This window comes from Curcuma longa, chromosome 11, assembly GCF_044706935.1.
Source record: "Curcuma longa cultivar G26 ecotype Majalengka, Jawa Barat chromosome 11, ITB_CL_G26_1.1, whole genome shotgun sequence".
In the NCBI taxonomy this organism is placed as follows: Eukaryota; Viridiplantae; Streptophyta; class Magnoliopsida; order Zingiberales; family Zingiberaceae; genus Curcuma; species Curcuma longa.
The window spans coordinates 15,247,968-15,271,111 of NC_133871.1; the positions used below are offsets into that span (position 1 = coordinate 15,247,968).

Sequence of the window (23,144 nt, forward strand, 5' to 3'; positions counted from 1 at the left end):
AGGAGAATCCTAAAATACATTGATATTGTCATTGAATGAATATGATAGACTTAAGTCTACTAATGAATTGTGTCAAAATTATATTTAATTGTCTAAATTTAAAAAATTCAAAGTTTACTATCTAGGCTATAAAATTAAGATTTGAGTGAATGGTGAAATTCAAGAGGCTCCAAGAAATGCATTGATTCTAATTTTTAAGTCAGTTTTTGCTAAAATTTATTCATGAATTATCTATGAGAAGTATGATCATCACACCCTTCAATCTTAAAAATTTTTTAATTTTTTCAAGAGAAAGAAATAGTACTTTTAAAACTCATGATCTATTTTTTTTAATGTACTTTCAAAGCTTCAAGTGTATAAATAAGCGCGTGTACAGAAGAGAAGAAGAGGTGTTTAAAAAAATAAATGTATGATTTAATAAATATGAATGATTTGAATATTAGTAAAAGTCAGATTTCTCTGTTTAAATATGTATCTTCATTTTCAACAGCCTCCCTAGATTTTAATTTTATGAAATATACCTTGAGGTTTTTTTTTTATCATTTTAGTTCTTAAAAGTACGGTATTGCAAAAACTGAAAACATAGTAAATTAATTAAAAGATGAGGCGAAGAAACACGTTTATATATTGTCAATATATATATATGCATTTAAATTAAGCTGTGCATGCATGTATATTTATTAATCCGGACCACTGCTATCATACTATATATATAATTGCTGCTATTGTTCAGTCAAGAGAAAGAAAATATACACAGACACAAGCTAGCTAATCAGTAATACTGGATAAATATATCCAAATAAACGAATTTAATTGAGACATGCTCTTAATTATTACTGCACTAAAATATTAATCACAAACAAATTCATGATGAGGAAGGCAGAGCCACTGTTCGATCTGAGCAACATGGAAGACTGAAAAGATGGAGGGAGAATGAATGAATGAATTGAATGAGATGGTGGAGTTGTTATCATTATAGGTGGCAGGAGAACATGATTGACCCTACTCACAACCTTTCTTCTCGTTTTTCTAGGAAGTGAAAATTACTCTTTAGATGCTCAGAGATGAGTTTGGGAGTGCTGTCTGAGGGTCTACTGTTTGATGGCCATGGCCATTATACTCTGGGAGTTAATTGAAACATTTCAGAGAAATAATTCATATTCATGTTACCTTTCCCAATGCATGCTAAATAGATTTATTAGAATATAAATGTTTTAATAATTAATGTAATTAAGATCAGTGCATCAGAATAATATTTATTGTGCATGCATGCCATGATTAATTGGCAACGTACGTCAATCCTCTCGATTAATTATGATCTCATGTGTAAGCACGCATTGCATTCATGCGCGTGAAAAAGATGAAAACAATAAGTACTAAGCTAAATATTAATTAATTCGTGGATATGTGTTCGATCGCCAACAGGATTAGATTTGTGTGAATAAATAACTACGATCGCAAATATTCGACATGCAAAACTGTTAATAGATTCTCATAAGATCTGATTTGCTAACTGTTTATCTCTATATTAATAAATTATTTTTTCGTCGATGAATCAAAGGACTATCTTGTGTGAATTATTTTGCTAGAAAAGTTCTTGAAAAATCATATTATTGATATATATTGATAACAATTGCCAATGATTAAATATTCCACATCCAGAGGATGCACGCGGAATCACTAATTGCTTCAAATGCAGATATCGAGAAAAAAAAATTTTCTAAGAAAATCATGAAAATCTACTCGAATGATCGATGAATGATTTCAACAAAAAAATAGCAATTAATATTGTGGTAAAAAGTGATTGACTTTTCTTTTCGTTGTGAAAAAGCCGTCTTTTAATTTCCACAAAAGGTAGACACTTCTTCCTGCCTTGTATGTAAGTTAAGGTTTGCTTGTTTTTAATGAGAAACTTGTTATTATTAATTATAATCTGATCTTTACACTGGAAGAGTACCACTATGTTTTCCAAAAATAATAGTCATTGATAAATGCTTTGAATAATTATTTGCAAAAAACTGTTTATATATATATCATACAGTATCCAAGTACCGACTGTGATATAGCCAGGCACCACAGTGGTTAAAAGCATAAAGAAGATAAGGACTAATGGCAACTATTGGTACCAAACTATTGGGTGATCGCTTCGCTATATAACTTCCTTTTCTGATAATTGACTTGGGTCTTGAGGTACCTTTCACCAAATTCCTGTCGTTAATTTGAGAAACACAAGAAAGAGATAGGTGAAGGATCAAGCTGAGTGTGATTAATAAGCTAAGGGAGAGATCGATCGATGTTTCCTTCCACTTCCAGTACTGCAGTGAAGATGAACCAGCAAATAGGTTTGGTGGAAAACCCTATGATCAGCAGCTTCAATTTCCAACCTTCACTTCTTCCTTTAAGCTCTTCTCCCTACGCTGTGGTTGGAGGAGGAGGAGGAGGAGGAGGAGATCTTGTTCCCACACATGGAGACGACGATGGTCATCACTTTATTAGGCCATCAAGCAATATAGATTTATGGTAAATCAGTTTTCCTTTTGTTCTATCAGACTGTATATATATCTGTCTATATAGTTCATATTCATTTCCTCCCTTGCCCTACAAAATATCATATATTTCCTTATATACACCAATTAATCAAGGCTTGCTTGATTTGTGATTAATAACAATTAGGTCACAAGATAGAGCATCGAAGGACGACAGGCTGGGATCATCAGAAGTTGGAGCTGTACAGATCAATCATGGTACCATGATCAGTAGCAAGAATGCTAAACCTAATAGTGGGTTGGGGTTCAGTTCGATGTCGATGAGGACGATGATGAAGAAGAAGGGCAAGGGAGAGAGGAGGAAGATGAGGGAGCCGAGGTTTTGCTTCAAGACGATGAGCGAGGTAGATGTGTTAGATGATGGCTACAAATGGAGGAAATATGGCCAGAAGGTTGTCAAGAACACACAACATCCAAGGTAATTAATTAAATTAATTATATTGAATTTGTATAATTGCTTAATTATTTTATGCTCAAAATCTCATGTTTTTCTCTATACGCATGCCAAGTTAAAGTTATGTATTGAATCTCTGAATTATTGGTATATGTACGTGAACAAGAACTATAGGTTTAATTTCGAGCAGAGTATTGTAGCGAATATTGAACTATAACTAGACAAAAAGAGTAGTCAAGAGATGAATGGAAAGAAGGAGACAGTAAAGACATAAGTTTAGTCAAAGGCACATTTATATATCATCCTGATAGCAAGACAACTAAACAGTCAGCTTGTGTCAAATACAAATTTATATATATATATATATATATATATAGATAGATAGATAGATATAGCAAATAATTATTAGCAATATATACTGCAAAAACAAAAACTAGTTATACACTTGACCATGACATTTATAAATAATTAAGTAAATGCAGATTATATTAACTTATCTGCCTATCTTCCTGTGTATATATGCATATATATATTTTAGAAATTGATAATTAAGAGTGAACATATCAGAGTTCCCTCAGATAGATAACTAACTTCCTATCTAACTTTAAGTTGTATTTTTATTACTGTTCACGAACCAAATTAAGCTTCACATGCATATTTAGCCAGGGAATTTTCCTGGATATGTTTTAGGATGAACTGCTGTTTTATATCCCTTTATGTTAATTAACATATAACATGAATGAATTAAACACATGCAGTTATTTGTATTGAACCATGATATGTACAGAAATATCTACTGTATAACCAGACCCAACTTCTCCAACTCATATTGTAACATTTTAATATAAAGAGCAAAAACTGAATAAAAACAAATACTTATCGTAGAACCTAGGCCTGAGTAAAACTTATACATGAACATTTCCTTTAGGAAATTAATTGAAGTGGATCTCTCAGCATCTACATAAATTAATAGGACTTTAAATTAGAGATCATTGTTCTTTAATCCTGATGCTTTGTAATATTTAAACTAATCTATTCATTTTTCTAAAATAGTTATAAGCCACAAGATCCACAAGCAAATTGCATGCCGATAATCCTATAACTGCGAGGTAGAAAGAACATTAATTATATGTCAGCAATTTCCCGGGAACTATCATCTCATTTCAAGGGCGGTGCTGTAGATGAATAATTAAGCAATCACATATGACATACAGAAAGGGAAAAGTAAATGTTAATTGGTGCGTAGAGGGCAGGGATGAAAGCAAAATGATCTATCAGGATGTTATAATGGAGACGAGTTCAGGTTTCGGAAAGCTAAGGCTTCAAGTGTTTTGATCATTGCAAGCGAAAAAAGCTGGGTGGTAGGGCCCTCTTTGGATTGGGCAAGATCATGAGAAATGATGAGGATTGGAGACCCACAGTCAGATCTAGAGTGAAAACACCATCATTTAATTACCTCTCTATTTTGATCTACGTGCAAGGAAAAAGATTAGCATATCATTTTTGGTGTTTCATTCAAGGTCTACAGACTACATGTATGTATCGTAGGGATTCTATTTCCATGACCAATGAAACTAGATTAATTTACAATGATCATACTTTCTTTCCATTCTCTTATCTACTCCTTGCACCATCCTCGCATATCACACTATCGTCTATGTAGTATGTCCTTACCAACTCAATCTAGCTATTTTCTATCAATTTCTCATCTATTGAGAGTTTATCAGGTCAAACTTGTTTTGTCATATATATTTGTTGAGTTTGAGGAGTGTGATGCGACAAAACAGCACGCAACAAAGGTAAATGATTAGATTCCGGAAGAATATTTAATTAAATACAATAGGACATCCAACAAATGTACTTGGATTAATCGATTAATTATTCAAAACCAAACATATAGGTCGGATAGGAATTAAAAGAAAAACAGTGTTCTTGCAGAATTTTCATATTTGGGTTAGTACTAACTCCTGGAAGATTGATGTTTTTTGAAGGACTTTGTAGATCAGTAAACATTTTTCACATACCTAAAGCTTTTACAAAAAAAAATTAGCTTCCTTCTATTGAGTAGGAGATAAAAGTAACTAAATCTTGAAGAATAGTTAAGGCATTACTCTTAATATATAGATGCATGCGAATCCCTTATTTATAATCATGAAGAATATTTAAGCCTTTTCTGATGTGCAGAAATGTTATAGATTTCTATGCCCATGTAAATCCCTTATTTATGATTGCTTTATAAAGATTAATCTAGAGATATATACTTTTTAGCCTCAGCCTCTCCTCTTCTCTAGATATTTTTAATTCGTTATTTCAAGTGCTTCAGATAGATTTTCCTACGCTTTTTGAAAAGTGTTTTAGCTCAAATTAAAGATAACATCGCTTTCTTTTTTCTTTTTTTGACAACATCGCTTTCTTGTAGTCCCAAACAGTTGACTGAGACCTTAGATATGTTTAAGTAGCATGGGAGTTTCATGGTTGAGCTGAACTCTCCTTGGAGTTTCACACGAAATCTGTGACAATAATCCATCAAATGAATAATACAAACAAAAAAATTGTAGTCTCACATGATTGATACTGTGGCCTTCTAATGCTATGCTTCAGTACCAATAAGATCTCTCTGTAAATGCTTTGCCATTTTGGATTAAAAGTACCCCAGTAAGACTTAAAAAGGTGGATTATAATTAATTAAGGTTGACGATACTCATGCATAATTAAAGATTGATTAAAGGTGCACTAGATTTTATGTCATATAGTAGATGGTGGATCAAAGTATAGCTAGACTGTCTTAACAGTATGTAGATAGCGAGAAGCAAGCACTTGTGTCTGGTTTGCTCCCAGCAAATAGTCATTTTCTGATCGCAGACTGCTATTTCATGATTCCCACTGAGCCCCAATTGGCTCTCTCTCTCTCTCTCTCTGTCTCAGCTTGCACTACTACCAGTACTACATGAGAAAAAGAGTGATGATTGAGATTACAATCATTCCCTTTTTTTTCTGTGCATGGTGGCATGCCTGAATGTTGTGCCCTTTCAAACGACTAAACATCTGAAATCCGACCGGATTCAGTCGTCGTCTTCTTCGTGTTCTTCTTCTTGATTAACACTGTGTTGATGTTATTTGATCACAGAGTCTTTAATTAATCCATGGTCGTATTGAATAAACAGGAGCTACTATAGATGCACCCAGGAGAACTGCCGGGTGAAGAAGCGGATCGAACGGCTGGCGGAGGACCCTCGGATGGTGATCACGACATACGAAGGGCGACACGTGCATTCTCCGTCGCACGACGAGGAGGATTCACAAGCTCCGTCCAAAGTCACTCTCTTTTGGTAGCTGCTCAACTAAAGTCGGCCGTCGTCGTCGTTAATTAATTACTACTCACATAAGCTTGTGCGCGCGTGACTGATATGGATCTGTAATGCACTGCCTTAAATATCTCAGTGTGCGATTAAACTTTGAATAATCATTCCATTTTTAAATATATCGCTCAGTTTCTCCTGTATAAATTAAGATTCATGACTAATTAGTTTACATGCCCTTGAAGAAAATATCGATCGACAACGTTGAACTAATCTGCAGAAGACTAAGTTTTTCTTCTGTAACGAATAATAAAAGTAACTATCTAACACTGGATCGGGCAATCAAAATATCCAGTACCTAACCTCTAACTCGTAAGCTCGATGTGGTAATTCTGCCTCGTGGCTCAAATATAAAACCTAACGAGGCTTCCGGATCGAAGCAAGACAAGAAGGGAGTGAGCAGTCAATTTCTAACTGGGCACTGCCAACTTGATCGATCCCACCGAACCAAATTAATACAAATATCTTCCAACACTGAAATATCTTTCGTCTTCCCTTCTCTTCCCCCTCGACTCCTAGCTACACTGCAAGATGATGAACTCACAGCAGCTAGCATGCCGAGAGCTTATGGATTATCATCCAATTCTCATCGTGAGCAGATCAGAGAGGTCATCTCTTTGTAAACTGTTTCTAGTTATATCAGGTTTTTTTTTCAGGTTTCATACTCGAGAAGACCCGAGAGATTGAACAATAGTTTGTTTTTCCAGGAAAGTTAGATCTTTTTTTTTAAAAATAATTTGTTGCCTTTTGGTCTTGAGTTATGTTTTTTTTTTTGATAAATTAAAGTTATACATGATCGTGTCATTCATTCATGGATCATGCATGGCATGATGCCTAGTGCCAAGTGGTCCAACAATTTGATCACGTCTCTTTCCTCCGTCTTCGAAGAAAGATCTGAACGCATCTTTACGCCTCCTTCCATTGGCTGGCCTCCCACTAACCGCCTCGTGTCCTACTTCGCTGTCCGACCTGCCCTTCGACCGGCCCTCTACCGACACGCGACACGACGCCGGGCAGTTCCTCTGCCCCGGCCGAGCAGCCCACGGGCCCTTCCTTCGCTGTCCGACCTGCCCTTCGACCGTTCATCTACCGACACGCGCCTGGACGCGGGGCAGTTCCTCTGCCCCGGCCGAGCAGCCCATTGGCTGAACCATGCCCTTTAAAGGTTCGGGCAGCGGTCGATCAATATGGCATGGGTTGAATGGTGGAGGACGAGGCCACGTAGCTGGTGAGCTAGTGATGGGCGCGGCGTTAACTTGGACGGTGAAGCAGCCGTTCAAATTGTTTTCTTCAATTTTTGGGTTGAACATGTATTTAAATGAACGGTTCAGATTGAAAATTGGACCTGACAATTTTTTTGCACCGTGAGAATAAAAATAAACGGCATGGATGGTTGATGGTTATGTCCATGAGGGCATGGTGGCCATGCCCATGGGCACCGTGGCCAGGCATGCCGCATGCCTCAAAATATCAAGGCCACGTCACGGTGGATATCAGGAGGGCGAAGCCTGGCCTCTCCTCCACAAGCCCAAAGTATCTTTTCCTCTCTTCCCGTCGCTCGCTTATAACTATCTTTCCTCTTCTTTCACTCGCCACTTCAAATAGAAGAAGGAAATCCGGAAATCTGGAAATCCTTTAGAAAATTCCAGCCTCCGTATCAGTATTATCCTCTTCGCCAAGCAATTTCCTCCGTCTCTCCTCGTGCAATCGGTAGAGCTAGATCCAAGCTTTTATCTTTTTGGGATTTTTTTGTTCATGCAATTTCTTTTCTTTTCTTTTTTGCTATTTGGATTATTAGTTTTTGTTAGATATATGTTGCTTGATTCCATGAGAAATTTAGTTATTCTCTTTCCGGTTGCTAATCTAGATTTGTGTGGGTGGGTGGGGGATGCTGGAAAATTGAGTTCTTGTTATGTTAGTTTTTGTTAGATATATGTTGTTTGATTCCATGGGAAATTCAGTTCTTTCCCGTTGGTTGGAAGGAACAGGGGGGGGGGGGGGGGGGGGGGGGGGGGGGGGGGGTTTGAGATGCTGGAAAAAATTTGCTAGGTTCAACTGCTTACTTTTACTGAATTTTTCTGCGCGCCTTTTAATTTTTCTAGCTAAAATTTCTTTTTCTCGCCGTGTTTGCTGTTTTCTTCCGATGATTGAATGGAGAATAATGCAACGAATAAATGAAAAAAAACAGATGATTGAGCATGCTTTATTTTTTTCTGCAGATATTTGGACGTGTGTGGTGAATTTTAAGATTGTTCCAGATATTTGCTAGATTTTTTTGGGGGAGTGGAACAACCTCGAAAAAGTTTAAGGGCAAATTGAATAGTCCAGTTTTTAAAAGTTGAGTAAAATGGATTCTGTTGGTGCCTGAGATCGGGTTCGCTTTTGGTCACCAACTTAATGCGTCTATTAGGTTTCGTTGGGTTCTCTAGATAATCTGGCTGGTGATCGAAGACTATACTAGTGATCTGTGATCTGATTCTTGGTAGGGAAGTTCCGGATTTCGGCTTTCGTTTGGTTGCGTTGTGAGGTTTGAGAAAAGGCAAACAGGGTAGGGGCATCGAATGTCTGCCTCTCCAGAGAAGTGGACCGACGGACTACGGTTCTCGTCCCTGTTCTGGCCTCCACCGCATGATGAACAGCAAAGGAAGGTAAACGATCAGAGTTCATGCATCAATATTTTATAATTCTGTCCTAAACTTTTCCTGTTTGGTTGTACTTTAGATGAATAAACAGATATTTTATGTCCCAATGCCTTTCCGGGATGGCTAAAAACCTTGTTTTGTTGATTGACGTGCTTATGACATTTTATGTCACACTGATCTCTCTTGTGCAAGTCAGCAAACAACAATTGCTACAACTAACCTTAGATCTTCATATTCTGATTCTAGGTTGTTGATAACTTGATATTATGTAAATTGTCAAGTACTGCTTCTGTTCCTTCCACTTGATTATCCTTGTTTCAAGGGAAATTACTCTATACCTTATGGTAGGACCACATTGATTCTTTGTTGTATAACTTGATTGACCATAGTAATGATCTGCTCATTTGAATTTTACTCATGGCTTCTTTTATGCATAGAATCAAAATGTCTCTATGTACTGTAGTAAAAGTTTGTAGCACTGAATACCTTTGGCAATTCTAATTTATTCTTTGCATGAAATGTTTATCCTGTATAATGAATGAAACTTACTACACCACAAATTTTATTTTGCAAAGTTATTAATTAGATTGCTGCGATGGAACAATCATAACTAGTGATTCAGACCTTTGCTTGAATGTAAATTTGTAATTTATCTTTCATGTCTGTCTTGTTATGTTTTCTTTTTTCCTTCAGTACTAATACACTTCTAACTTTCTCAAAGGAACAAGTTGCGGCCTATGTTGAATATTTTGCCCAGTTCACCTCTGAGGAATTTCCAGAAGATATAGGCCAGGTATGATAATTGTTCATTCTGGTAAAGGTTATTGTATCATATTTAACTCTAGATAAGGGAACTTATATTTTACTTGTTCTGTTACTTGGATCTTCGCATGTGCAGCTAATTGCAAGTCATTATCCTTCGAAAAATGAGCAACTTTTGGATGAAGTTTTGGGTATGACAATCTATACTCCTTCCAATTCTATACTTTGTCCTCATTGTAATCTATTTTCTAGATAAACCTAGACAGAAGAAGTTGCTAACTTCTAATTAGTTGTATTCCAGCTACATTTGTTTTGCACCATCCCGAACATGGCCATGCTGTTATTCATCCTATTCTTTCACTTATAATTGATGGGACACTAGTGTACAACAGGAATGCTTCTCCATTTTTATCCTTCATCTATCTATTCAGCCATAACTCTGAGGTTTGGATTCTGAAATTATGAATTTTTTATGACAAATGTTATTGTTCAATAATTTTCTTCTGAATACTGAAGTAGAATACCAACTATAACTTTTGCAGAAAGAATATTCAGAACAGTGGGCTTTAGCATGTGGAGAAATTTTGCGGGTTTTGACCCACTACAATAGGCCAATTCACAAGGTTGAGCACTGTAATTCACAAATTGAAAGGAGCAACAGTGGCAACCATGCAAGTACAAGCAAGATAAGCAAGACAGAAGCCAATCATACTCTACAACAGGAAGATAGGAAACAATTGCGTCCATTATCAGCTTGGATTACAGATATTTTGCTTGCTGCACCATTGGGAATTAGAAGTGATTATTTTAGATGGTAAAAAATATAGTTTCCCTTTTAAAAATTTGTCTCCAATAAATCATAAAAATGTTTGGGAATCATAACTTGATTTCCTTCCTATGTTAGGAGAGGTTATGTTTTCATTCCTTGTAAGCCTTTGTTGGGGTTTCAATTTCATTTTCATTATTTCAAAGCCACTTTTTATGCATGTTCATCATTTTGATAATTCCTATAAACTTTCATTCCATTATAATGAATATAAGTGCTTCAAAGCTGTAATGTGGAAAAGAAAACATCTAACTAGGAATGAATTTTTTTGTCACGAATGGAGATCTCTTAAAATCTATAAACTGAAGGTATCCAGTGCAGTTCTAAAATAGTATTGAACTCAGTATTGATCCCTTTTAGTCAATCATTTAACCTTTTTTTTTCATTAATTAGTTCTCCAGCTGGTACTTTCTTTGTCGAAATTATTTTGCTATTCTTTGAAGCTATTCTGCATCTTTGCAACTAGGTGTGCTGGGATCATGGGAAAATATGCTGCAGGCGGTGACTTGAAGCCTCCGACGACAGGTATCTGATTGCTTACATCTTGTTCAATTGTATGCTTAAAGTTTTTCATCTTATAATCACTGAAGCAGATCTTATTTATCATCTAATTTTTACGAGATGTAAAAGCCAAAAGGCAGGAAATACATTAATCTATGTGAATTTGAACAAAAACTAATGCAAGATTAGTTCTTCATTGTGCTCATACTACGGTATTTTTCATGTGTTCAATTTTTTACTTTTGGAAGATGTCTGATTGATGCTTGTGGTTGCCCCTGCTTCTGGAAGATGTTTTTCAAGTTTTATATTATATTATATATTTTTCAATTTCATCCACAAGGTCAAATACCATTGTCTTTTACTCTTTCAGTGTTGGAAAATTTGTTTTTTATATACTTTACATATCGCATTTTTAACTTGTAATCTGCTTGAAAGGCCTAACAAGTATTATTACACAGCTTGTTCTCGTGGAGCTGGAAAGCATCCTCAACTTATGCCATCCACTCCTAGATGGGCGGTTGCCAATGGAGCTGGAGTTATACTGAGTGTATGTGATGAGGAAGTAGCTCGCTATGAGACTGCAAATTTGACAGCAGCTGCTGTTCCTGCACTTTTGCTTCCTCCCCCTAAAAATGCCTTGGATGAGCATCTTGTTGCCACACTACCTGCTCTTGAGCCTTATGCTCGGTTGTTCCATAGGTGGATGCTTACATTGGCTAGATTTTACATATGCCATATGGTACACTATTTTGACTTTGTATTATTAATCAGGTACTATGCCATTGCTACGCCTAGTGCGACCCAAAGGCTGCTGCTTGGACTTCTTGAAGCTCCACCATCATGGGCACCTGATGCACTTGATGCTGCAGTACAACTAGTTGAACTCCTGAGGGCGGCTGAGGAGTATGCATCTGGCGTGAGGGTACGATTTGATTAGATTAAATTATTATTATCATTATTATTTTTGCTATCACCTCCACAGAGTCAACTTGTTAGATCCTATAGCCAATTGTTAAGTTACTATTGTGACGCATTCAATTTTCCAAATCTAACTCATTATGTTTTCTTTCTATCACTATAGCTGTTGCAAAATGCAAATGTTATTCTTTGGAAATGTGGATATCTTGCATATTGTGCATTAGATCCAGTTTTATGCTTTCCAGAAGTAACGTGTGAAGATTTATGAAAAATAAACCAAGCCAAAATTGTAAAATAAGTGATTAATAATTTGTCTATTCAAATACATTATTCATATTCAAAGAAATGATCATTGCACGAAACCATTCTCTTACTGTTCTTAATTACCCAGTGAGTGATAAAAAAGAGTTTACTTCTTGCTTTATGTTATAACATAATGAAATAGGACGAAATAGTTGATCTACATTAAGCCATATTTTCTGTTTGTATTACATAGGAAAGAAGTATGCTGAACAATTTTGCTGTATGCTACATCGTGCTTAACTTTAAATTGTATGCCTTTTAATGTTGCCATGCCAAAAAGAAACAGCTACAATACAAAAAGAATGGATATTCAGGATCATAGCAACTTTTACATAAATCCCCTGCATGAAATTGTTCATTCTCTTCTCCTGATGCAAAATTTGCTCTTTATAATGGTAATTGTATGGTTTGAGAAAGAAACATAAAAAAATAGCATGTGAATCCACCATAGTCAATGATTAGCATGACTTTATGTTTATTATAGGAGAAATCTGTTATAGGGACTAAGATTTCTTATTGACTACGTCCACCTAATTGAGCTGTATTACATAAAATGTTACTTTGGTGCATCCTTTGGATGCATGTTTTTATTGGGTTGCAAATCATCGTACCTTTTGATCACTACCAAATCAACTCAGAGACTTTGATTGAATTTTCTGTGCCAAACATTTTCACATAATGATTTAATTAGGATAATTATATGGAATCTCTTTTTAAGAATGCAATTGCTAACTTTCTTGTAATTCTTCCATAGCTTCCAAGAAACTGGATGCATTTGCACTTCCTACGTGCAATCGGCATAGCAATGTCCATGAGAGTTGGCATAGCTGCAGATGCAGCAGCTGCTTTGCTTTTCCGCATATTTTCTCAGCCTGCGTTGCTCTTTCCCCCACTGAGACATGCTGATGGAATCAAAGTCCAGAATGAACTTCTCGATGTCTCTGTATCCCCACCATATAAGAGCCAGGTAGTTCAAAATATTTTCACTAGTCAAATCCGTGAAGGTTCACATGTTACAAGTCACAAGCTATCAATCTTCTAGCAATTCAGTCCCATGAATGTTTTAATGTTGATTCTGAAGGCAATCCATCTGTCCAATTTATTCTTTTAGTTACTGTCTTTTTTAGGAAAGTGTAGTTATCCAACTTTGCTCTTTCTGTATTTTTTACACATTTCTTTGAATTTAAATTTAACTAGGTAGTAGATACTATTTCCGTTTCTACAATTGAGGCAACTGCTCAAGGAATTGCATCAATGTTATGCACACATGGCCCTGATGTTGAATGGCGAATCTGTACTATTTGGGAAGTTGCCTATGGCTTGCTTCCACTGAGTTCCTCAGTTGTTGATTTACCTGAAATAGTAGTTGCAACCCCTTTGCAACCTCCTCCTCTGTCATGGAACTTGTTTTTGCCATTAATCAATGTCTTAGAGTATCTTCCTCGAGGAAGTCCATCTGAAGCATGCCTTGTGAGAATCTTTGTGGCCACTGTGGAGGCAGTGCTCCGGAGAACCTTTCCTCCAGAAAATTCTGAGAAATCCAAAAAAGCAAGAGCTCATAGCAGTATGTGGTCTGCCACTAAGAACTTAGCTGTTGCTGAACTTCACACAATGATACATTCTCTCTTTCTGGAATCTTGTGCATCGATGGAACTTGCTTCACGCTTGTTATTTGTCATGCTAACTGTTTGTGTAAGTCATGATGCTTTGCCTAATGGGAGCAAAAGACCAACAGGTTATGGTAGAGATTTAGCAGATGAGATTGAGGAGCCACATACACTAAATGGAAAAGCAGCTACAAGATATAAGAATGGAAGAAAAAAGGGGCCAGTTGCAACATTTGATTCTTATGTTCTAGCAGCTGTTTGTGCATTGGCTTATGAGCTTCAGTTGTTTCCCTTGATTTCAAAAAATCATGCATGCTCTGAATCTCAAGATTCCACAAGAATGGCAAAAGTTGCTAAGACCAGTAGAGCTTCGCATGAGTTTGATAAGAGTATTGCTTCTGCTGTATGTCACACACATCGAATACTTTATATTCTTGAAGCTCTTTTCTCTTTGAAGCCTTCATCTATTGGTACATCATGGAGCTACAGTTCAAATGAGATAATAGCTGCTGCTATGGTTGCTGCTCATGTTGCTGAGTTATTTGGAAGGTCAAAGGCTTGCATGAATGCATTGTCTGTTCTGATGAGATGCAAGTGGGATGCAGAAATTTCTACCAGGGCATCCTCTCTTTATCAGCTCATTGACATGCATGATAAAATTGTTGCCTCTATTGTTCACAAGGCTGAGCCCCTTGAAGCACAATTGATATGGAAGGATGATAAAGCTTCTTCTAGTGGAAGGAAAAACAGTAGAAATGGTAATAAGCACAGTTCAAGCCCAGAATCTAGCACCCATGCGTTAGAAACTTTCTCCAGGCCGGAAGATGTAACTTCAAAAGATGATTCTGTGGTATGGTCATCACAAAAAAATATCACAATCTTGGATGCTCCAGCTTTGGCAACTTTTCTTACATTGGATAGGAATGTTGGTAACAACTGGAGTGCACAAGCTTTTCTAAGGTCTGTGCTTGCAGAGAAACAGGAACTATGTTTCTCTGTTGTTTCATTGTTGTGGCACAAATTAATTGCTGCTCCTGAAACAAAAATGGATGCAGAAAGTACATCTGCTCAGCAAGGTTGGAGGCAGGTAAGACATTTGGTTGATTTGAATTTTTATTTTCAGTTACTCAAGGGCAAAAGGCATAGAATTTAAATATTTTTTCTCAATGGAAAAAGACAGAATTTAAAATATTTAAGTTCAGACATAGGTATATACATTCTTAGATTGATCTATTACATTCTGCTTGCAATGCATTTGACACAATTACCCTTTTAAATAGGTGGTTGATGCAATATGTGATGTTGTCTCAGCCTCACCAGTCAAAGCAGTAACAGCAATTGTTCTACAGGTTCATAACTCAGTCAATTAAGATACACCAATAATTTCTTTTTCGAAAACAAGGTTACCAATAACTAATTAGCTGCATGGATACAGTTTGACCCCAGTGCCAATTTTTAATCTGTCGTGTTACTTGGTGCACAGGCTGAAAAGGATTTGCAGCCTTGGATTGCAAGAGATGACGAACGTGGACAGAGAATGTGGAGAATCAACCAGCGAATTACCAAATTGATTGTAGAACTTATGAGGAATCATGACAGACCCGAGGCATTGATGATTCTGGCAGGAGCCTCAGATATTCTGCTACGTGCCACAGATGGAATGTTGATTGATGGAGAAGCATGCACCTTACCACAATTGGAGGTAATGTTAGATAACTACTACTACGAAGAGAATAAGTTTATCTATTTCTGTCAGTACTCAGAGTTACTGCATTATAAAACCTTTACAGTTTGATATCTGATGATCATATTGCAGTATTTTCAATTTTGTTTCAATCTAGTTTTTAGAGATCAGATTACTTAACATACTTTTTTCTTCTCATATTTTGCTTTCCATATCTATCTACGAGCAGCTCCTGGAAGTAACAGCGAGAGCAGTTGGACTTGTCATCCAACGAGGGGAGTCAGGCCTTACAGTTGCAGATGGCCTCACAAATCTGTTGAAGGTAATCATCTCATTCCACCCTCAATTATTAACATTTAGCTTCGCGATTCTACAAATGCCTTCCAATTATATGTTATGACTAACCAAGCATACGCATTCAGTCTCGCTTGCCGACCACAATCTGCTGCCTTTCACACCCAAGCGCCCTTGTACGAGCTCTAAGTACATCAGTTCTTCGGGATATCATCCAAATCAGCAAAATCAAGCCAAGCGATTGTATTCATGAAGACAGACAAGGCTTCTCTGGCCCAACTTACCGGTGCTTGAATCTACGAACTGTTAACTGGCTTGCGGACATCAAGAAATGCTTGAAATGGGAGGCTCGTAGCAGGCTTGCAACTGGTTTGACTCTGGCTTTCCTTCACTCTGCTGCCAACGAATTAGGCTGTCCTATTTCCTGTTGAGGGCGTATCAGTCTCCATAATTGTGCAGTCTCTAACACAGTTGCTAATGGATGGAACATATATTTTATCATCCAAGTGGTTGTTTCCTCAGATTATTGGTGTTACTTTGGTTCAGCAGGCAATCTTTTTTTTTCACAAAATAAAACATTGTATCATTCTGTTCTTCTTTTTGAAAAAAAAAATTGAGTGACTAGAGTTTATTGCATTTTTTATTGGTAACCAAGAGTTATAAATTTGAGTTACTAGTCTTTAGTCTATCGGATACATCCAAAAATATTCATAGTAATATATTGATAGATCGATCTTCACGGTCTTCGCCATGACTACATCCTATTTCAATACCGAAGTGAATACTTTATTTACGAAGATAAATTCTTAATTTTTTTGCATAGGGATAATCCAATATAAATTTTTCATCAAATTCGTGCACACACAGCGACAATTATGTGGACCATTATGGTATATTGTTATTGAAGAACAAAAAACTGCAATTATGCTAACACACAGCGACAAGACACGTTGAATTGATTGATTTTGGCGGGGGCCGCCATGGAAAGTTCCCACTCTCCACCGTGGACCCGCTTCCTAATCATCATCCGCTTCCGCTCTCAGTAACTGATCTGGACCGTCAATAGTGACCTCTACCTGATCAGGATCCGTCCTTTTTCATCGATCATGAAAGGCACGATCCTTGATGCGACGGAAGTGGGGTGAGACGCCGGTGCTAAGACGTCGGGTGTCTCCCGCTCCTGGCGTCTCTGTTCGCCTTCGCCCTAATCTAAAGTTCCCGACGCTGAGGCCTCCGGATCGCCCAAGTCCTTAGAGTTTGTTCCTAAGGATTTACAAGAGCAACTTCCAGGTCTCGTCTCTTACAATTCCACCTCTTTCTTTTTCTTCTTTGTTGTAATTTCTTTCTTGTAAAAATTCTTTTGTTTTTTTTTTGGGGCAAAACTGGAAGCACAAATTCGTCCCTGGGAGTGAGACACCGGAAAAATGTGATTGTTAGTTTTGGGGATAGGAATAGATGTGAGTGACTATACTGGAACTTCAATGTCACAACCTCTACTTTGATTTGAAGTTTTAAGATCTTTTCTTTGTTCGCATAGCTGAAATTTGTGTGTGTGTGTGTGTTGAAAAAAAAAACGAATTTTTTTTACCAAGGTGAAGGTGCCTTAGACGCAATTCTTCAGGATATTGTTCTTACTGTTAGTCCAAGGAAGAAATTTTTTGCAATTGGTAAGCTTACACATGGATATTAATCTGTTAGAAATTTTCAATTTTTCACTTTCAATGAATCTATGAAATCTTGCCATGCGCTATTGGCAATATTCACAAACTTCAGATTCCCTGTGGCAATCGGCCACCTATTCAGCTTTTGTGACCATCTGGAATCATCGGAACTCTGTCCATGTCAATTTAGTCATTGATACTATTTGATGTCCAATATCCATTATCAATTTTGCACTGTAAACATTTTTTTGTGATTTCTGCAGCCTGAGGTGATAGTTTCTGTGAGAAGCTACTCAATGATATCGAAAAGAGACAGCTAAGATTTGAACAAACTCGAAATACGATCAACTTGTTGCCTTGATGATAGAACGGGGTGCCTTATTTGGCTTCAGAGTATCTCACTGTAGTAACAGAACCCATGAGAGTTTCACCTTCAAACCAATATCAGTTGGTAAAACACGAAACTAGTTCTCAAATTCAGCTGGCTTCCCCAAAAGAACAAGTCTCATGTGGATGTACTTCCTTCACTTACTTCAACTGTGCATCCACAGTAGAAAATGCAACATCACCTCCAGATGCAGCTCTGCTAGACGATTCTGAAACTTCCTCAGAAACTTCCACTACTGACAGCGGCAAGGAATCTGTTGCAGATGATGTAGTCCATGAAGCTGAACAAGAGATATGTATCGAGAGCAGTATGAAGAAACCACTTGCAGATTGTTTTATTCCTGCGGTAAAAGACAACACAGTTAATTTGTCGATAGAATCACCAAGCAGCACCGCTGGATTTGCCAAAGCAAGGAGAGTGCAGTGGACCGATGCATGTGGGAAGGAACTTTTTGAAATTAAGGAGTTCCAACTCAGGTATGATGCTATATCAGTTGATCCAATTAAGGTGAAAGATGATTCAAATATATTTCTTCAGTTGATGTTTGCTCAATCGATTGATATTCCATTAAGCAAATAAAAGCTCCACATTGACGTGCACAATTTTATGCTGAGTTTGAGCTCCCTTTTGCGATCTCTTCTTTGTTCTTCCAAGATTTCACATTTTCTATTGTTGGTCGAATATTGCAGCGAAGGTGATTTATCAGATGATGACTTTGGACATGGCGGTGATAAATGCAACTGTGTTATACTGTAAATGTCAATGTTCATTATGGAGCAAAGGCTCGGGACACAAGTCAAATAATGATCATTTGCTAGTCAACTCAGGATATTGCAAACAGATACTGATTGCTACTGTATTTGTGAATTATTTGTTTTGATTAATGATGGTCAAACTCTAATGTACAAATCGATTTGTTTTCTTAGATTGTCATTTGGTAATTAAAAACTTTAAAGTCTGAATGCAATCTGTTTTCCCAATAAATGTTCATTTTGTCCGACAATTACCCTTCAAAAATCCAAATTTGCACTCTGAACAATACATTCAAAATGTGTCTAAAACAATTATCTTTTGATATTTTTCTCTCATCCAACAACTATGAGATTCTTTTGTTGAGATAGTTAATGGAATATACAATAAAAAAATGAAACAATTAAATCATATGATAATAGAATAAACTATTTGAGATAGTTTATTTATATTTTATATTATAAAAAGGTAAAATGAAATATTTTAACCAAAATAAAGTAAATAAACTTTAGGCAAAATAAATTTTCTTTAAAAAATTGAAAATTCCAACCAAAATAAAGAGTGCTCAAGACACTCATGTTCTCGCTCTCTCACCCACCTTCCACCACCCAAAAGACAGGGGCTCAACCAATGAAAGAAAGGCTACATTAAGCGCACACCCTTTCTCAACCCCCTTTGACTTTGTCAGTTAGTCTCTCCTTCAAATAATCGCTCTTCCACACAGCTCTGTACGCAGCGAATTCAATGGCCTGTGGATTCAAGATGCCGGAAATCAAGTTCACTAAGCTCTTCATTAACGGCAGCTTCGTCGACGCCGTCTCAGGTAATAATAATAATAATAAGGCATCGAATTTGTCTGTAACTATTAATTAATATGGAATTTTCTGAGATTCATAGTGAGATTCATGTGTGGTGTGTTGACTGAATCCGTCAGGGAAGACATTTGCGACGACAGATCCGCGCACAGGGGTGGTGATTACGATGGTGGCAGAAGGCGACAAAGAGGACGTGGATTTAGCAGTGAAGGCAGCAAGAGAAGCTTTTGACCATGGCCAATGGCCTCGCATGTCTGGATTTGTATGCCCGCCGCTTTGCCTTCAATCATTTCTTCTGATCAATTTGATCAACTGACCAAATTTTCGTTTCTGTAACTTTAAACAAACAAACAAACAAAAATTGCAGCAAAGAGGACAGATTATGATCAAGTTCGCAGACTTGATCAGTCAACACATCGAGGAATTAGCCACACTCGACAGCTTAGAAGTGGGGAAGCTGTTCTCCCACAACAAGCTGATTGACGTCCCCTCGGCTAGCCGCATGCTCCGTTACTTTGCCGGCGCCGCCGATAAGATCCATGGCGAAACGCTAAAGATGGGCGGACCATTCCATGGATACACGCTCAAGGAGCCCATTGGGGTGGTCGGGCATATAATACCTTGGAATTTCCCGACAGGCATGTTCTTCTTCAAGGTCTCCCCTGCTTTGGCTGCGGGCTGCACCATGGTTGTCAAGCCGGCTGAGCAGAGCTCGCTGTCTGCACTTTATTATGCTTTCCTGGCTAAGCAGGTTGATGATTATTGCTTGATGGTGGAATTTTATCATATGATCAGATTCGTTTATCCGTTTTCAAACAAAATGCCCATTTATCAAATTTTGCATCCACAGGCAGGTGTTCCAGATGGTGTTCTAAATGTTGTGTCTGGTTTTGGCCCAACCGCTGGAGCTGCCATTGCTTCTCACATGGACATCAACCAAGTAATTCTGCGACATAACTAGGAACGTTAAAATCAAATACGATCACAATAGCATGGTTTTAATGTGAATATATATACTTGGCTAATTCTTGTTTATTTCAGGTTAGCTTCACAGGATCCACTGAAGTAGGACGTTTGATCATGGAGGCAGCTGCCAGAAGCAACTTGAAGCCCGTATCACTTGAATTGGGTGGGAAATCGCCATTAATCATCTTTGATGATGCAGATATTAACATGGCCGTCAAACTCGCTCAAAGGGCAGTGTTCTTCAACAAGGCAAAAGCTCCTATTTTCAATTATATTCTCGTTCGTAATCTGCGTCTTCAATGCATGATACCACATGTGAAGTGGTGGTGTTTCGATGAACCCAGGGAGAAGTATGCGTGGCCGCATCGCGAATCTATGTACAGGAAGGAATTTACGACGACTTCGTGAAGAAAGCGGCGGAGACTGTTGGAGACTGGATTGTCGGTGACCCTTTCGATCCACATGTTCATCAGGGGCCTCAAGTAGTCTTCGATCATGTCTGAAATGTTTTTTCTTCTATTTCAAGTTGCGTTAACCGGATGTGTCCCACTGTGAAGGTGGACAAGGAGCAATTCGAGAAGGTCCTCAGATATATCGAGCATGGAAAAAGAGAAGGAGCTACCATTGTTGCCGGAGGCAAGCCCTGTGGTGAAAATGGTTACTACATTGAACCCACGATCTTTGTAGATGTCAAGGTAAAACTCTCTTAATTAGCTTCTTCTGTCATCTAGTGTACATCATCCTTTCCTTATAATGAAACAGTGCCTAATTAAGTTTAGTATCATGAAACATCGTCAACAGGAGGACATGTTGATAGCCAAGGAGGAAATATTTGGACCAGTCATGTCCCTCATGAAGTTCAAGTAAGTCGATCGCCATGTTTAATGATTCTATCTGCTCACGTTAAGTTAAACCTACTTTAACAATTAACACTCTTTTGGAGTTTCAATCGACAGATGAACAAGCCGTTACGTTCTTATCATATTTACGCGTTTTATGAATTTGTTGTACTAGGACGATGGAGGAGGCGATCGAGAAAGCCAATAATACAAGATACGGATTGGCTGCTGGGGTTGTGACGAAGAACTTGGACATAGCAAACAGGATGGCGAGATCAATTCACGCAGGCAGCATCTGGATCAACTGCTACTTTGCATTTGACAATGACTGTCCTTTTGGCGGCTTCAAAATGAGTGGATTTGGGAAGGACCTGGGGATGCATTCGATTGACAAATATCTCCGCGTTAAATCCGTTGTCACACCACTTCACGATTCTCCTTGGTTGTAATCGAAGATCGAGTATCGATCTTGCTACATGTTTCTCACGATGTATCCGATCAGTTTAATTACTACCTGATCTATTATCAACCTAAACAAAGGCATTCGACTTCCACATTCTGGAGTTTTGTCTGTGTAGATTCTATGCTTTTATGCGTTGTACTGTACACCTTCAAGGAATTTGCACGTCATCCTGAGGTCAGCCTGCAGAACTTGTCTGCATCTTTTCCCCGGGAACAAAAACCTAATCTTTCAATGCAAACCTGCTGGTGGAGCTTGCCATCGCCAGCCTTGGTCTGCAAGTAACTTCATTGACGGGACTGCACGAGCCCGTTGTTGACGTTCCATGCAGCAAGTGCCAGTCAAAGAATGCAACAGTAAGGCTAAACGATGCAGTAGAATTCCAAAATGATCTGAAGATCTTATATTTTACTTAAGGGCGATCCTTATGGTGGTTCAAATGGCGTTGCAATTAAATTTTTTTTTTATTCTTTAAAAGGCACTTAGTAATAATGATCCAAATTAAAATCTTAAACAAGCCCTTCACTTTCTTCTACCGTCTACGTTTCAATCTAATTATAGCAAAATGAATACGCCTTTAAATACGTTGGAATATCTCGTTTCCCGTGAAGCGGGGCACCGCGCATAATTATCTATCACTCTCTTTTTTTCAATAAAATAAAATATAAAAGAGAAAATTATTGGATGATCAAGGCCGTCCATTTAATTGCTTCAACGCAGACCACGATCAGCCGGTTGCGGGTTGGGCCCGACAGCCCCTGGCCCAGTTATACCGCCTTCTGAATCCGCAGATCCTAGCCGTCCAGGTGCCGGTAAACGTACAGGGAATCTACGACGGAAGACGTTGGATTCGCCTCGTGATTGGGGTCCCTGTCGGTTGTCCTCCTCTGCTGGGCGAGAAACTGAAATCATGAAGGCTCCGAGTCACGGAAAGCGACAAAAGCAGAAATCAAAACTTGAAAATAAAATAAAAAATATTTTTTAAAAAATCAGAAAAAAAGGTAAAAAGGAAAAAATTAATAGAAACAAGGTGCTGATGGACTAAAGAGTAAAGACTGAGAAGTCACATGTCCGTGGGAAGACATGATTAAAGCTCATACCAAAGTCCGTCCTTCCATATGATTGTGCCACTTCTCTCTCTTCCTTTTATCATTTGAAAAAACAAATTAAATTGTTAATCCGAGTATTTCTTAACTTGTATAATTCTACTACTTTGTCATTTGGGAAGTGCATGAAAAGGGGTATTTGACTGGTTAAATGCCTCTGATGTAAAGCCTAGTATTAATTAATTTGGACGGTAACTTTGAAATCTTCATGCTTTGTTACGATGTCTCAATAGTACAGAACGCTCATGACGTGGATAGCTCATCATTGTTTTCTTTACCTAGTAAAGTGTCAAAGTATCTTTTGGTTAAGGTGAATGGAATCG

The 23,144-nt window shown here is 37.7% G+C and overlaps 4 protein-coding genes across 7 annotated transcripts; all 4 read left to right on the plus strand.

The window, feature by feature from the left end:
• The first annotated feature begins 2,238 nt into the window (after positions 1-2,238).
• Positions 2,239-6,273, plus strand: LOC141842337 (uncharacterized). Its single transcript, XM_074730547.1, has 3 exons — positions 2,239-2,520; positions 2,674-2,964; positions 6,105-6,273. The coding sequence occupies exons 1-3, from the start codon at positions 2,294-2,296 to the stop codon at positions 6,271-6,273; spliced, it is 687 nt and encodes a 228-aa protein (XP_074586648.1). The 5' UTR covers positions 2,239-2,293.
• A 1,566-nt stretch (positions 6,274-7,839) lies between these two features.
• On the plus strand, positions 7,840-16,422 carry LOC141838268 (protein GIGANTEA-like). 3 transcript variants are annotated; one of them, XM_074725697.1, is made up of 15 exons: positions 7,859-8,009; positions 8,519-8,947; positions 9,663-9,734; positions 9,840-9,894; positions 10,005-10,147; positions 10,246-10,517; positions 10,996-11,054; positions 11,489-11,729; positions 11,802-11,952; positions 13,006-13,218; positions 13,449-14,945; positions 15,139-15,207; positions 15,342-15,560; positions 15,772-15,864; positions 15,965-16,422. In XM_074725697.1, exons 2-15 carry the CDS (start codon positions 8,861-8,863, stop codon positions 16,265-16,267), a joined length of 3,474 nt encoding a protein of 1,157 aa, XP_074581798.1. In that variant the 5' UTR covers positions 7,859-8,009; positions 8,519-8,860; the 3' UTR covers positions 16,268-16,422. The 3 variants fall into 3 exon arrangements, with proteins under 3 accessions (XP_074581801.1, XP_074581798.1, XP_074581800.1); XM_074725699.1 differs by having other exon boundaries at positions 8,786-8,947; XM_074725700.1 differs by lacking the exons at positions 15,772-15,864; positions 15,965-16,422 and having other exon boundaries at positions 7,840-8,009; positions 15,139-15,260; positions 15,342-15,464.
• Positions 16,423-16,981: 559 nt separating this feature from the next.
• On the plus strand, positions 16,982-18,812 carry LOC141841241 (uncharacterized). Of its 2 annotated transcripts, XM_074729388.1 has the most exons (4): positions 16,982-17,126; positions 17,761-17,948; positions 18,049-18,361; positions 18,575-18,812. In XM_074729388.1, exons 2-4 carry the CDS (start codon positions 17,858-17,860, stop codon positions 18,639-18,641), a joined length of 471 nt encoding a protein of 156 aa, XP_074585489.1. In that variant the 5' UTR covers positions 16,982-17,126; positions 17,761-17,857; the 3' UTR covers positions 18,642-18,812. The 2 variants fall into 2 exon arrangements, with proteins under 2 accessions (XP_074585489.1, XP_074585488.1); XM_074729387.1 differs by lacking the exon at positions 16,982-17,126 and having other exon boundaries at positions 17,764-18,361.
• A 555-nt stretch (positions 18,813-19,367) lies between these two features.
• LOC141840171 (aldehyde dehydrogenase family 2 member C4-like) lies at positions 19,368-21,779 on the plus strand. Its single transcript, XM_074728076.1, has 9 exons — positions 19,368-19,458; positions 19,570-19,712; positions 19,818-20,201; positions 20,301-20,390; positions 20,492-20,665; positions 20,761-20,898; positions 20,974-21,111; positions 21,218-21,279; positions 21,431-21,779. The coding sequence occupies exons 1-9, from the start codon at positions 19,380-19,382 to the stop codon at positions 21,702-21,704; spliced, it is 1,482 nt and encodes a 493-aa protein (XP_074584177.1). The 5' UTR covers positions 19,368-19,379; the 3' UTR covers positions 21,705-21,779.
• The last annotated feature ends 1,365 nt before the right edge of the window (positions 21,780-23,144 follow it).

What these genes read in the sequence shown, in the direction of transcription:
- LOC141840171 (XM_074728076.1), top strand. Translation starts at nt 19,380, where the DNA reads ATGGCCTGTGGATTCAAGATGCCGGAAATCAAGTTCACTAAGCTCTTC. An exon ending in ATGCTTTCCTGGCTAAGCAG is followed by an intron (nt 20,202 to 20,300) that starts GTTGATGATTAT and finishes TTGCATCCACAG; the next exon opens with GCAGGTGTTCCAGATGGTGT. An exon ending in GGGCAGTGTTCTTCAACAAG is followed by an intron (nt 20,666 to 20,760) that starts GCAAAAGCTCCT and finishes CGATGAACCCAG; the next exon opens with GGAGAAGTATGCGTGGCCGC.
- LOC141841241 (XM_074729387.1), top strand. Translation starts at nt 17,916, where the DNA reads ATGAGAGTTTCACCTTCAAACCAATATCAGTTGGTAAAACACGAAACT. An exon ending in ATTAAGGAGTTCCAACTCAG is followed by an intron (nt 18,362 to 18,574) that starts GTATGATGCTAT and finishes CGAATATTGCAG; the next exon opens with CGAAGGTGATTTATCAGATG.
- LOC141838268 (XM_074725697.1), top strand. Translation starts at nt 8,861, where the DNA reads ATGTCTGCCTCTCCAGAGAAGTGGACCGACGGACTACGGTTCTCGTCC. An exon ending in CTTGAAGCCTCCGACGACAG is followed by an intron (nt 11,055 to 11,488) that starts GTATCTGATTGC and finishes ATTATTACACAG; the next exon opens with CTTGTTCTCGTGGAGCTGGA. An exon ending in TAACAGCAATTGTTCTACAG is followed by an intron (nt 15,208 to 15,341) that starts GTTCATAACTCA and finishes CTTGGTGCACAG; the next exon opens with GCTGAAAAGGATTTGCAGCC.
- LOC141842337 (XM_074730547.1), top strand. Translation starts at nt 2,294, where the DNA reads ATGTTTCCTTCCACTTCCAGTACTGCAGTGAAGATGAACCAGCAAATA. An exon ending in TCAAGCAATATAGATTTATG is followed by an intron (nt 2,521 to 2,673) that starts GTAAATCAGTTT and finishes AATAACAATTAG; the next exon opens with GTCACAAGATAGAGCATCGA. An exon ending in AAGAACACACAACATCCAAG is followed by an intron (nt 2,965 to 6,104) that starts GTAATTAATTAA and finishes TTGAATAAACAG; the next exon opens with GAGCTACTATAGATGCACCC.